Source organism: Rana temporaria, chromosome 12 (assembly GCF_905171775.1).
Source record: "Rana temporaria chromosome 12, aRanTem1.1, whole genome shotgun sequence".
NCBI lineage: Eukaryota > Metazoa > Chordata > Amphibia > Anura > Ranidae > Rana > Rana temporaria.
Window position 1 is genome coordinate 128,544,595 of NC_053500.1, and position 15,003 is coordinate 128,559,597.

The following is a 15,003-nucleotide window of genomic DNA, read 5'->3' on the forward strand; positions in this document are numbered from 1 at the left end:
TGGCAGTGTTGGCAGGGAGTTGGGATGAGTGGCAGTGCTGGCAGGGAGTTGGGATGAGTGGCAGTGCTGGCAGGGAGTTGGGATGAGTGGCAGTGCTGGTGGGGGAGTTGGAAGGAGTAGCAGTGCTGGCGGGGAGTTGGAAGGAGTAGCAGTGCTGGGGGGGAGTTGGAAGGAGTAGCAGTGCTGGCGGGGAGTTGGAAGGAGTAGCAGTGCTGGCGGGGAGTTGGAAGGAGTAGCAGTGCTGGCGGGGAGTTGGAAAGAGTAGCAGTGCTGGCAGGGAGTTGGAAGGAGTGGCAGTGCTGGCAGGGAGTTGGGATGAGTGGCAGTGCTGGCAGGGAGTTGGGATGAGTGGCAGTGCTGGCAGGGAGTTGGGATGAGTGGCAGTGCTGGCAGGGAGTTGGGATGAGTGGCAGTGCTGGCAGGGAGTTGGGATGAGTGGCAGTGCTGGCAGGGAGTTGGGATGAGTGGCAGTGCTGGCAGGGAGTTGGAAGGAGTGGCAGTGCTGGGGGGATTTGGGATGAGTGGTAATGTTCGGGGGAGTTCTGATCAGCCAACTTAGGTGCTCTGGATCAAGGTCATCTGCTGATCTGAGAACTGTAGTGGGGACTTTTAATGGCAACTATAATCACAGGTAGTGTTACTCACTGTGTCTCCGACTTTGTGGTGTCTCGTAGCAATGACACCTATGCCGAAATCAGGAGACAGGGTCTCCTCCAGCCCCTTCAACTTCACATTCCTCACCAATCAGCTGACTTCTAGTCTCTGCCCCCCAGCCATGCAGTGAACTGAATGGGCGGCTGCGGAGAGGCTGAGTGGGCAGTCGCGGGCTTAAGGAACTGCCCAGCTGGGCGACCACAGGCTTCAGGGACAGCCCTGCTGGGCGGTTGCAAAAAGGCTGGGAGAGTGGTGTTGGCTTTAGGAACAGCCCAGGATTGGGTGACCCCTGGCAAATAATCATTCGAACCCCCAGGTTGAGAACCACTGTATTAGGGGTGCCTAAAAATGTTTTCACAAGAAAAGGGGTGCCTAAATTTAACAGCCCTTTTACACCTATGCGTTGCTGGAAACTCAACTGCAACAAATGTTACATTCATTTTAAATGGAATCCCAATACATTAGAACAGAGCACCATTTTTCTTCATAGGGGAGTCAAGGTCCTTAATTCAGCTAATAAACCATGAAAAATGTACTGTTTTATGTAATAATCTGGATGTAATATGAGGTTCCTTCTTCTAGTGTAAAGTGTTGTGTCTCAATAAAGGGAACCAGTGATTTTAAATAAAGTGACCAATGCATACATAACAATAGTATAAAGGTGCTTATGAGAAAGATATCTAAAAATCTTTCAAAAATTAAATAAAAAATTTGTGTCTGTGTGACTATAAATACAAAAACAAAATTTGTGCTCATACATGTTATACAATGTATCAAATCTGTTCAGAATCTCCTATGTTGATATATATTGCTGAATGTTGCAATTTTCCAAGAAATCTTCTTGGTTTTGAGATATGAAGATCCATATAATAAAATTGGCCTCTTACCGAATGTGATGGATCCCTATGGCTGTGTGAATATAACCACTGACATAGATGTTACTCTCTCAGCATTCTCATATCCTTGTGCTTCAGAAAAGGCTCAGACTCAGGTAATTCAAAGACCACAGCTTTGGATTACTCCTGTGGGCTTTCAGCCTGTTTGTATTGGATTAATTATCGGCTTGGATGTTTCAGGTGTATCTATTCAAACAACTTTAAATCCGTTTTAAATGGAACTCCAATGGTTTGGAAATCATAAATAGATAAGGAAAGAAAGGCCTCATAGTGTAAAACCGCGAAAAAATTCATTACATTTTTTTTTAAAGTTACACTTACAACAAGGCTGACATTTCAAGTGTAAGAAGTATTTAATCTGACGACGATGTCACATGTCCAACCAGTTTGGTGGCGTTGCAAGGATACTCCGATCTGACGTTTCTAAAAAATGTCGTCTACTGGGAATGGAGGATCTCTGAACACATTTGAACACATTGCCTACAACAGCAAATCTTAACTTTTTAAATTCAGGTCAACTTTAAGGGCGGTCAATATACTGGACAGGGGGGAGCTGCTGGGTTTCATAGTGGTCAACTGGTGGTTCCCAGGGTAGTCATCTACTGGGTCTTAGAGTGGTCAGCTGGTTGGTCTCAGAATAATAAACTGGGTGATGTTAGAGTGATAAGTCGGTGAGTCTCAGAGTGGTCAGCTAGTGGGTCTCAAAGTGATAAACTGCTGGATCTCAGAGTGGCCCAGCTTCTGGATCTCAGAGTGGCCCAGCTTCTGGATCTCAGAGTGGCCCAGATTCTGGATCTCAGAGTGGCCCAGCTTTTGGGTCTCAGAGTGGCCCAGCTTCTGAGTCTCAGAGTGGCCAGCTTCTGGGTCTCAGAGCGGCCAGCTTCTGGGTTTTTAGAGCGACCAGCTTCTGGGTCTCAGAGTGGCCAGCTTCTGGGTCTCAGAGCGGCCAGCTTCTGGGTTTTTAGAGCGACCAGCTTCTGGGTCTCAGAGTGGCCAGCTTCTGGGTCTCAGAGCGGCCAGCTTCTGGGTTTTTAGAGCGACCAGCTTCTGGGTCTCAGAGTGGCCAGCTTCTGGGTCTCAGAGCGGCCAGCTTCTGGGTTTTTAGAGCGACCAGCTTCTGGGTCTCAGAGTGGCCAGCTTCTGGGTCTCAGATCGGCCAGCTTCTGGGTCTCAGAGCGGCCCAGCTTCTGGGTCTCAGAGCGGCCAGATTCTGGATCTCAGAGTGGCCCAGCTTCTGGATCTCAGAGTGGCCAGCTTCTGGGTCTCAGAGCGGCCAGCTTCTGGGTTTTTAGAGCGACCAGCTTCTGGGTCTCAGAGCGGCCAGCTTCTGGGTCTCAGAGCGGCCAGATTCTGGATCTCAGAGTGGCCCAGCTTCTGGATCTCAGAGCGGCCAGCTTCTGGATCTCAGAGCGGCCAGCTTCTGGATCTCAGAGCGGCCAGCTTCTGGGTTTTTAGAGCGACCAGCTTCTGGGTTTTTAGAGCGACCAGCTTCTGGGTCTCAGAGCGGCCAGCTTCTGGGTCTCAGATCGGCCAGCTTCTTGGTCTCAGAGCGGCCAGCTTCTGGATCTCAGAGTGGCCAGCTTCTGGGTCTCAGAGCGGCCATCTTCTGGGTCTCAGAGTGGCCCAGCTGCTGGGCTCTAAACTGCGCCTAATGCTGTAGGTCACAATATAAAAAAAAAATAACCTGATATCACGTATGGTTATAGATTATATTTTCATGACCTATGTGTAAGTCATACAAAGTAGAAGGTCCTGCTACCCGCAATACCTGGATATTATATTTGCTTAAATAAATGTGTGTATTCATGGCGGTTATTTTCTGGCATGAACATCAAATGAGCGGATACATCCTCTGCCAGCACCTGCCTCCATTGTTTGATGATCTCAATATACATCCTAGTACTTTCTTATGTTCTCTTTAGCCTTTGTTTACTGTTGATGTTGGTTTATGCATTAGCAAATAAAAAGATCTGTCTTCTCATAGAGAGCAATTAGTCGAGAGCTGTGTTGGTCAGCTGTGGACGCAACGTTTACATTCCCGATTCGCCCTCATATGGAGCAACTTTGCCTCTGTCCATCTTTCCCTCTCAATTATTCTTTTTTCTGGTCTGATGTATGGACCACCACAAAGAACCAAAACTGTTACACGGCACTAATCCAAACTATAAATTAGTGTATGGTGTATTTTGGAATTGGAAACCTAGGCCCAGGTTCACAAAGGAGTTACGACGGCGTATCTCCAGATACGCCCTCATAACTCTGAGTGTGAGGCGTTGCATCTCTGCGCCTGATTCATAGAATCAGATACGCCTCACTGTTGCCTAGATACGAGCAGCGTAAGTCTCCTACACCGTCGTATCTTGGAGTGCATATTTACGCTGGCCGCTAGGGGCGCTTCCGTAGATTTATGCGTATAATATGCAAATGAGCTAGATACGCCGATTCAGAAACGTACGTGCGCCTGGCGCATTGATTTACGTTGTTTACGTAAGGCTTTTTCCGGCGTTAAGTTACCCCTGCTATATGAGGCGTAGCCAATGTTAAGTATGGACGTCGGGACATCGACTAATTTTGCGTCGTTTACATCGTTTGCGTAAGTCGTACGCGAATAGGGCTGTGCATAAGTTACGTTCACGTCTAAAGCATTGACTATTTGCCGCGTAATTTGGAGCATGCGCACTGGGATACTTTCACGGACGGCGCATGCGCCGTTCATTAGGAGCGTCAATTACGTGGGGTCTCGATTAATTAGCATACAACACGCCCCCTACCAGCCTACTTTAAATTACACGCGCTTACGCCGGCCCATTAACGCTACGCCGCCGTAACTTAGGACACAAGTGGCCCAGATTCTCGAAGGCGTTACGACGGCGCAACACCATTAGCGCCGTCGTAACTCCTCATCTGGCCCCAGGTATCTATGCGACTGATTCTTAGAATCAGTTGCGCATAGGTACCCATTAGATCTGACAAGCGTAAGGCTGTTACGCTGTCAGATCTTAAAAGTAATTTTTTTTCCCGCCGCTAGGTGTCGCATCGTCGCTTTTCCCCGTCGTCTATGCAAATGAGGTAAGTACGGCGATTCCCGAACATACGCGAGGTCGACGCAGCGAATTAACGTCGTTTGCGTAGCATTCCCTGACGCGTAAGGTTGCCCCTGCTGATTAGCAGGGGCAACCAATGTTAACTATGGCCGTCGTTCCCGCGTCGAATTGAATCAAAATTACGTCGTTTGCGTAAGACGTCCGTGAATGGTGCTGGACGCCATTTACGTATACATCTAGGCAAATGACGTCGAGGCGACGTCATTTAGCGCAATGCACGTCGGGTAATTTACCCGACGGAGCATGCGCAGTACGCTCAGCGCGGGAGCGCGCCTAATTTAAATGGTGCCCGCCCCATCTGAATTGGGCGGGCTTGCGCCGAGCAATCTAACGATACACCGCCGCAAGTTTACAGGTAAGTGTTCTGAGAATCAGGATTTAAACCTGTAGACCTGCGGCGGTGAAACGTAGAACTCATACATTACGCTGCCCAGGAGCAGCGCTAATGTATGAGAATCTGGGCCAAGTGTGAATACTGCACTTGCCTATCTAAGTTGCGGCGGCGTAGCGTAAACAAGATACGCTACGCCCACACAAAGTTACGCCGCCCTACGTGAATCTGGGCCCTAATGTACAGGATTCATAGAGGTGGAAAAAAAAGTCTATACTTGGTCCCCACCATGGTCCTGATTTTGCAGTAGCGTCCAGGCTTACTAGCAGGAGGGGGGTGCAAGAAAGGGCAGGACCACCTGAAACCTATGCAGCTAAAGTAGCTCATAGGGTGGAGGATGCACTTTGGCCCTTTTACCTTGGGTGCTGAAGGACCTTCTCCCAGGACTGGTGGCGCCATGTTATTGATAAGAATTATTACTTTCAGTACCTGTCCCTCAAAGGAGCTCACCATCTAATAATTATACTACACTGCCAGCAATTCTGCTAATTCATTTACCAGAGGAAACTCACACAAAGACATACACTATATTACCAAAAGTATTGGGACGCCTGCCTTTACACACACATGAACTTCAGTGGCATCCCAGTCTTAGTCTGTAGGGTTCAATATTGAGTTGGCCCACCCTTTGCAGCTATAACACCTTCAACTCTTCTGGGAAGGCCGTCCACAAGGTTTAGGAGTGTGTCTATGGGAATGTTTGACCATTCTTCCAGAAGGGCATGTGTGAGGTCAGGCACTGATGATGGACGAGAAGGCCTGGCTCACAGTCTCCACTCCAATTCTTCCCAAAAACGTTGTATAGGGTTGAGGCATGGGCATCCGCAGAACTTTTTTTAGGGCGGGGGGGCATCCTTTTAAGGTCACCCATGTTCCGCCTCTTTTTGACAATGTCATGAAGGGGAGGGACTTAGTCATTATCACATAAAGCGCATGCAAAGGTTTGAGAAACCTGATGCAAACGCTTAATAGAAGGATCAGGCTGCCATTGTCTGATTAGCAATTTCTAATTTGTTTTTATGTTTACAGAGGTTTCCACTTCTGCAGCTCTTTAATTAGGCAAATTAGGCGGTCACCTGAGGCCTCACAGTCACAGGGGCCTCACGGCCACCTAACCTACCCAATGCATTACCCCAGTTTTGGGACCTTAAAGCTGCTTTGCTCAGGCAGAGTTAAGAGCCCCGACTCAGGAGCAGGGCCGCCAGCGTCCCTAACAACCAGTGAATATCGGTGACACCACCCCTTGTGATGTCAATGACCCAGCATGCCCTCAGTCAATGACGTCACAAGGGAGCAGGTTCACAGGTGACATTACCAGGTGGCCCCCGCCCCTTAGTTATTAAAGAGCAGGATCTGGGGGCTGCCTTGTTAAAGGGGACTTCCAGATTCCAATAAGCCCCCTACCCGCAGACCCCCACAACCACCAGCCAGGGCTGTTGGGAAGAGGCTCTTGTCCTTGAATTATTTTTCCCATCATGGGTGTGAGTGGGGGCCCATGTCAAGTTTTGCCTAAGGCCTCACAAAGCCTAGAGCCGCCTCTGCACTTCTGACTTTTCCTTCTGAAAATCTCAGCACCATGGCTCTGTTCCAATAATTAACAAACCCCACTTTTTTTGTCTAACAGAAAAACAATTTCCAAGACACACTTTCCAGCGATGATTCTGATTTCGAGATCATAGAAGAACCAGATGTGAAAACTCAGAAAAAAGTTGATGAGAAAAAGAAAGAGGAAGTAGAGGAACCCGTTTTGATTGGCTGCAGTCAGATTGTCGGGAAGGATGAAGTCAAGCAGGTGAGTGGTATTAGGGGCCCACTGTGGCTTTTGTATTTAGATACCCCAACAGCAGCCTCATCTGATTGGATGCAGCAACTTAATGGGCTAGATTCAGCAAGAATTTACGTTGGCGTATCTATTGATACGCCGCGTAAATTCAAAGCTGCGCCGGCGTATCTTCTTTCTGTATTCAGAAAGCAAGATACGCCGAAATTAAGCTAAGATCCGACTGGCATAAGTCTCAGTTGCATATTTACGCTGGCCGCTAGGTGGCGCTTCCGTCGATTTCAGTGTAGAATATGCAAATGAGCTGGATACGCCGATTCAGAAACGTACGTGCGCCCGGCAGAATTTTTTACGTTGTTTGCGTAAGGCTTTTTCCGGCGTAACGTTACTCCTGCTATATGAGGAGCAACCATATAAAAAGTCCCTGACCCCTTCCAAAAAACACACTGGCTCAAAACACCTCACAGATGTAAACAAGATCCATAGGAAACCATGTTAAATGGACTTTAGTGCGTTTCTGCAAAACGCACTAAAAAACGCATAGGCGTGAATCAGGTGTAAAGCAGAACTAAACTCACAAAATACTCACCTCCACCTTCCAGCGATGTGGTGGTTTGGTTCCTCTAGTGCTGGGTTTTCAGCCTCTTGATTGGCCGGTGGGTGACGTCATCCTGCGTATGCGCTGCTCAGTGTACATTTAATAGAAAACTGTGAGCAGGCAGGTAAGTGTAATATTGTGGAGGAGACTCTCTGTGCTGTGCTGATTGGCTCCCGCTGTGTCCAATCACAGCAGGAGCTGGACTCCGGTGGCACGTGCACATGCCCCAGACCCAGGAAGAGGAGATAATGTACAGGTACATTGTTTAGCGCAGCCGGGCCGCCCTGCCGCAGTATATGTGCGGTGGGCGGTACAGAAGCAGTTAAAATAATAAATATTCTTTTACATACCAGCTCTGTGCAATGGTATTGCACAGGGCAACCCCAAACCTCCTCTTTTGAGGTACCCCGCTGGCACTCTTGGCTCCTCCTCTTCTGTGTGTGCCTCCATAGCTTGCTAAGGGACACTCAGGGGGGCTCACTCTTGACATCAGGGGGAACTAATACAAAAATAAATGTATTTTTCCCCTTTTTCCGACAAACCGAGCGGGATCTGGGAAAGGTAGAGGTTTTAGGGTGGGGAGAATCACTAAGTGGAGATGCACTTATGCCGCGTACACACGATCAGTCCATCCGATGAGAACGGACCGATGGACCGTTTTCATCGGTTAACCGATGAAGCTGACTGATGGTCAGTCGCGCCTACACACCATCGGTTAAAAAAACGATCATGTCAGAACGCGGTGACGTAAAACACAACGACGTGCTGAAAAAAACAAAGTTCAATGCTTCCAAGCATGCGTCGACTTGATTCTGAGCATGCGCGGATTTTTAACCGATGGTCGTGCCTACTAACGATCGGTTTTGTCCTATCAGTTAGGAATCCAATCGGTTAAATTTAAAACAAGTTGTCTTTTTTTAAACCGATGGTTAAATAACCGATGGGGCCCACACACGATCGGTTTTGACCGATGAAAATGGTCCATCAGACCGCTGTCCTCTGTTTAACCTATCGTGTGTACGAGGCCTTAGGGTTAAAGTTCATAGGTCAAAGGTCAGTTAGGGTTAGGGTTGAGAGTAAAGCCCTGTACACACGATCGGTTTGTCGGATGAAAACGGACCGATGGACCGTCTTCATCGGACAAACTGATCGTATGTGGGCCCCATCGGTTTGTTTTCCATCGGTGAAAAAAAATAGAACCGGTTTTAAAATTTTTCTATGGGTAAAAAAAACGATAGAAAAAAAACGATCGTCTGTGTGGAACTCCATCGGTCAAAAATCCATGCATGCTCAGAATCAAGTCGACGCATGCTCAGAAGCATTGAACTTCATTTTTCTCAGCACGTCGTTGTGTTTTACGTCACCGCGTTTTGGCACGGTCAGATTTTTGACCGATGGTGTGTAGGCAAGACTGATGAAAGTCAGCTTCATCGGATATCCGACGAAAAAATCCATCGGATTAGACTCCATCAGATATCCGATCGTGTGTACAGGACCTTAGGGTTAGGGATAGGGTTAGGGTTCCCCATTGAAGAATAACGCTAGGACTCAGGAATTGGAACAGAGACCTGCAGAGATGCAGCCGAGCATTGGGACAATGTCTCCCTGGCTGTGATTAGCGCAGCGCCGTGCACACTTCCTGGCGGGCTCTGTCGGGGAAAGCGTCAATCAAGCTAGACACACACCCCGCTCTCTCCTTACAGGAGTTGATTGACAGCAGCAGGAGTCAATAGCTGCTGCCTCTGTGTCCTGTGAGGAGTGGTATGTAGACCAGCGCCGCTGCAAGCGGGCACAACGCTGGAGTGAGTGAGGATGTAGGTTAGTATTTAGGGAGGTGAGGGGGGAGCTACAACTAATGGGACATTTTCTTCTTTTGGAGGCGACAGGCATCCCGCCATTCTGCGTGCACGATTTTACAGCGATTCATCGGGCGACAATCATGGCATAATTGTGACGCGATTTGGGTGGCAGTTAAAGTAACGGGGATAACAAGCACAACTCGTGTTTTGCTGCGATCCGGTATTGTGGGCAGAATCGCAGCGATTCCACCCCTGCGATCTGGAACGCCATGGTGTGTACAAAGCCTAACGCACTAATTTTTATGCTTTTGATGTGGTTTTTGAGTTACATGACAAAACAAACCATATTAACCACTTCCTGTCGGCCGTACGACTTTATACGGCCGCAGGGTGGATGCCAATTTCCGGGAGGCCGTCTATATACGGCCTCCAGCCACTGGGGGGCGCGCACGTGCCCCGCCGCATCACTGAGATGCCGATGCGCGCGCCTGGCGGCCGCGATGTCCGCCAGGCACCCGCGATCGGCGGTTACAGAGACAAGGACGTAGATCTGTGTGTGTAAACACACAGATCCACGTCCTGTCAGGGAGAGAGGAGACCGATCTGTGTCCCTTGTACAATGGGGAAACAGATCGGTCACCTCCCCCAGTCACCCCCTCCCCACACAGTTAGAAACACTATGCAGGGTACACATTTAACCCCTTCCTCACCCCCTAGTGTTAACCCCTTCCCTGCCAGTCACATTTATACAGTAATTAGTGCATATTTATCGCACTGATCGCTGTAGAAATGTGAATGGTGCCAAAAATGTGTCAGAAGTGTCCGATTTGTCCGCCATAATGTCGCAGTCCCAATAAAAATCGCAGATCGCCGCCATTACTAGTAAAAAATAATAATAATAATAATAAATTCTGTCCACTATTTTGTAGGCGTTATAACTTTTGCGCAAACCAGTCGCTTATAGCGATTTTCTTTTTTTTTTTTTACCAAAAATATGTAGAAGAATACGTATCGGCCTAGAATGAGAAAAAAAAATGTTTTTGTTTTTTTTTTAATTGGGATATTTATTATAGCAACAATTAAAAAATATTGAATTTTTTTAAAAAATTTTCGCTCTTTTTTTGTTTATAGCGCAAAAAATAAAAACCACAGAGGTTATCAAATACCACTAAAAGAAAGCTCTACTTGTGGGGAAAAAAGGACGCCAATTTTGTTTGGGAGCCACGTCGCACGACCGCGCAATTGTCAGTTAAAGCGGCGCAGTGCCGGAAGCTGAAATTTCACCTGGGCAGGAGGGGGGTATATGTGCCCAGTAAGCAAGTGGTTAAGGTAACATCGGCATAAAATCGCTGTGCATTTGCTGCAAAATCGCGTACGTTTTCGGTGCCATTATCAGCACCCTTTTCTCTTATCGGCAGTAAATATAACGCTGACCTTTCTAGAAGGAAGTCCTGAAAAGTAACTTTTATGATCGTGATTTGATATCGTATAAATAATGTCATCGTTTTATTGATCCAGATTGCACAACAATTGCCACCAAAGGTCATCGGACAGAACTGGAGGCTGCTATACAGTACAGAGAAGAACGGCTTCAGCCTGAGGACAATGTACAGGACTATGAGTGCAATCAGCTCCCCAGCTTTACTGATTATCAAGGATGATGAAGGAAAGGTAATTACTAATGACCAGGCCACAGACATCAGATAAACATCTGCCAATCCTGCCGATAACAGAAGCAGTTGGCAAGTCTCCTAATGCGTATTTCCGCTTTTGCGGCCAAATTTTAATAACACCGACTTTATATTTGTTACATGTTCCCGTTCACATAGTAAAACTTAAAAAAAAAAAATGCTGCTTACCTTTATACTAGGCTAAAAATCTTACCTAACTTTCCCTATTTATTTATTATTTTTGTGGTTCTAAAGGCCGGAAGTTTTTTTTGATTTCTTAGTGAATTCTATGCATTAAGATAAAAAAAAACTAATACTTACCTGAGCCCCATCTCGATCCAGCGATGTGCACGAGAGCAACAGCTGTCCGGTACTCTCCCTCCTCATTGGCTGCGCCATTGGCTCCTGTCAATCAAAGTCAGTGAGCCAATGAGGAGAGCTGGGGCGGAGCCAAGCCGCGGCTCCATATCTAAATGGACACACAGAGCAATGGCTCGGCGCAGGTGTCCCCATGGCAAGCTGCTTGCTGTGTTGGCACTCGGTGGGAGGGAGGGGCCAAGAGAGCCAGCGGGGGGGACCTGAGAAGAGGAGGATCGGGGCTGCTCTGTGCAAAATCATTAGACAGAGCAGGTAAGTATAACACGTTTGTTATAAAAAAAACAGATACTTTAATATCACTTTAAGACCCCTTACACAACGAAGGCATTTTGTAAAGCGCCAGAAAAACGCCTTCAATGCCTCGCCAGTGTGTAACCCTAAGTGCTTTCATACTGGAGCGGTGCGCTTGCGGAACATTAGAAAAAGTCCTGCAAGCAGCACCTTTGGGGCGGTTTGGGTGCGCAACACGGGCGCTAATAACCCTTTATCCGGCCGCTAGCAGGGGTTTAAAGCGCCCTGCTAGCATCCAAAAAATGCAGCTAAAACAACGGTAAATCGCCGCTTAAAGAGTGTGAAAGGGGTCTAAAGCTGAAATTAGATAAAATCTACCCTTTCCGTGCCCCCCCCCCCCCCCCACAAGGCACGTGTTAAAGTATATGTGAAACCCTTACCTTGTAAAAAAAAAAAAACAATCAGTTTAAAATAGAAATGAAAGACAAATATAAACATATACATTATAAAATCCTTTTTTTCTTCTTTTCTTATAAGTGATCACATAATCTCTGGTCTTAGCTGCATATAGGGCTTGGAGAGCTGGGGTGAAGAAACACTAGCACACTGATCAGCCTAGTGAATGGCTATGCAGGGGGCATGTCAGCACAAGTCTGATCATTGGAGGACAAGCATGCTGTTCTCCCAGCACAGCCAGAAAGCTGACCACGCTGGGAAGGATATGCTTCTATGCCTAGCGTGGTTAGTTTGAAATAGGAGAGCAGGGGGACTGGCAGGATCACCACGTATTTCACACAAAGGAGCAAAATAAAGAGGACAGGATACTTGGTACATGTTGTAGATGGTACAACAGACACATTTCAGGATTATGAAAAGTTGAGGTAACATATTCTTTAGATACTTGTTTAGTTTAGGGGTGTCGGTGTCTTGTCGAGCTGGTTCCTCCATCGATATGGTTCCTGCCTTGACTGCGCAGGCGCAGTAGGAGGCCACGGAAATCTCCGAGCCTCAACAGCCGATTGTCAGCTTAGACGAGCTCGCTCCAGATGCCCGCTTATACACGGCGCTCTATAGTACACGCCGCTCTGCACAGCAAGGGGCGGATGCGATATTGAGCAGTGCTTTTTTGATCTGCTCCTTGCTGGTAGAGCGGCGTGTACTATAGAGTGTATAATCAGCCATCGGGAGCGAGCGCGTCTACAGCTGACGAACAGCTCTTTCCGCTCTGAGTTTTCCGTCGGCTCGGATTGCGCCTGCGCACTCTAGAGGGAAGGAACCATATGGATGGTAGGAACCAGCTTGTCAGAACACCGGGATAAGGTGCCATACCTACCTTATTCCTGCCCGCTGCAGACTTCCTCCATCCCTGTGATTAGTCCTTTGTTGTTTCCTCTCTATGGTGAACTGACCCTTTAATAAATCTCTTGCAGGTGTTTGGAGGCTTCTCTTCCAATGAGCTCAAGGTTAGCTCTAGTTTCTACGGAACCGGAGAGACTTTTCTGTTCAGCTTCACACCACAGCTAAAGGTATTAATAGAGACAACTAATAATCCGGCCATGCTAAGATCTTTATAAAAAAAATGGATGCATATTTAAATCATACGTACCCCAATGTGTCTGTGTATAGGGCCTCCTGTACTTCAGACTGTGAGAGGCCAGCAATCAGGCATTCCTGACTTGCTGATTGGAGGAGAAAATTTCAGTCAGCTGCTTAGCCAATCACAGATGTAATCAAGCTTTGACTGCAGTGGAGAGGAGTAAATGATCAGGGCTTGTAACCTTCCATTCACATTGTAACGCCGCGTACGCGGCGTATTTTGCCGAGATTAGGTTACTTTTTTTTTTCACAAAGAATTTACATTGATGTCTATGGCCGAACGCCAATGCCGCCTGAAAAAAAGGGTCCGGGACTTGTTTTCATGCGGCAGGCGTACAACGTTTATTTTTACGGACAGTCCATAAAAACAGGCACTTTTTTTCCCCGTTCGTAAATGTCCGTGGTTGCGGGAATGTGCCAGTAAAAATAGCCGGGATCGGTTTGGCTTGGAATTGCGCATGGAGATTGGAGGCAGGGGGTGATGGTGGCTGCGGTGGCACCGCAAAGGGGGATGGAGGCAAAGGGCAATGGAGGCAGGGGGTGATTGAAGGCAGGGGTTGTTGGTGGCACCGCAGAGGGGGATGGTGGCACGGCAGAGGGTGGGGGATGGAGACAGGGGTTGTTGGTGGCACCGCAGAGGGGGATGGAGGCAGGGGACGAGGGTGGCAGGGGGTGATTGGAGGAAGGGGGCCTGGGGGAGATTGGAGGCAGGGGAAGATTGTGGCACCGCAGAGGGGGTGAAGACAGGGGGTGCAGGTGGCAGAGGGGGATGGAGGCAGGGGGTGATGTGACTAAATAATTTGCCCTTATTATATCGAAAATAACAAAAATATGTTTTTTTACCTTAATATCTACCTTAAATCACATTGCTATTTGCCTAGCGTACTTGTTTGTAGCCTAAATACTGAAATTTGCACCAAAAAATGTAATTTAGTAGCTTTTGTGAAATGCCAGTAAAAACGTGGCTGCGCCAGTAAATTTCGGGTGTCGTGCCAGTGAATTTCAATCTGGTAGGTTGGCAACACTGGCCGTCGTATCTGTGCGCCGTGCCCACAGAACTAGATACGCCTGAAAATAGGCTTCCTCCGACCGACGTAACTTTCCTGCGCCGGCGTATCTTGGGCGCATATTTACGCTGGCCGCAAGGGGGCGCTCCCATTGATTTACGCGTCGAATAGGCAAATGGATGAGAAACGCCGATTCACGAACGTACTTGCGCCCGTCGCAGTAATATACGCCGTTTATGTAAGGCGTACGTTTGGCGTAAAGTTATTGCACATATAGGGAGGCGCAACCCATGCAAAGGTATGGACGACGGAACAGCCGCCGTATTTTACGTTGTTTACGTAGTACTACGTGAATAGGGCTGGGCGTAGGTTACGTTCAGTGATTCGACGTATCTTAGGCGTTCGGTCCGACGTGATTCTGAGCATGCGCAGTGGGAAGTGTCCACGGGACGGCGCATGCACCGTTCGTTCGGCCATTCATTTGCATGGGGTCACGGTTTATTTACATGTAGCACGCCCACCTTCCACCTACCGTATTTATCGGCGTATATCGCGCACTTTTTTGCCCTGAAAATCAGGGCAAAATCCTGGGTGCACGATATACGCCGATACCCGCTTTCCCGCGCCAAGTTTTGAATACTGCGCCGACATATACCGAGCGCAGTACACTCGGGTATAGTCGGCCAGTCTCGGCTTCTTCCGCGGTCACATCCTGGACGTACAGGACGTGAGCGCGACAGTTGCCGAGCCTGCCCGAGTGTACTGCGCTCGGTATATGCTGGCGCAGTATTCAAAACTCGGCGCGGGAAACGAGCAGGGAGGACGTGAGTACGCCGCGAGGACGCCGGACCCGCCGAAGAGGACACCGGACCCGCCGCAGGAGGACACCTGAACTCGCA

The 15,003-nt window shown here is 48.2% G+C and overlaps 1 protein-coding gene across 1 annotated transcript in view; it reads left to right on the top strand.

Annotated features, from left to right (window-relative positions):
• TLDC2 (TBC/LysM-associated domain containing 2) overlaps positions 1-15,003 on the top strand; it is a 30,618-nt gene that overhangs the window by 12,340 nt on the left and 3,275 nt on the right. Inside the window, exons 2-4 of the mRNA XM_040330663.1 lie at positions 6,670-6,837; positions 10,741-10,893; positions 12,932-13,027. Coding sequence (XP_040186597.1) covers positions 6,670-6,837; positions 10,741-10,893; positions 12,932-13,027 — 417 coding nt within the window. The remainder of the gene's footprint in view (positions 1-6,669; positions 6,838-10,740; positions 10,894-12,931; positions 13,028-15,003) is intronic.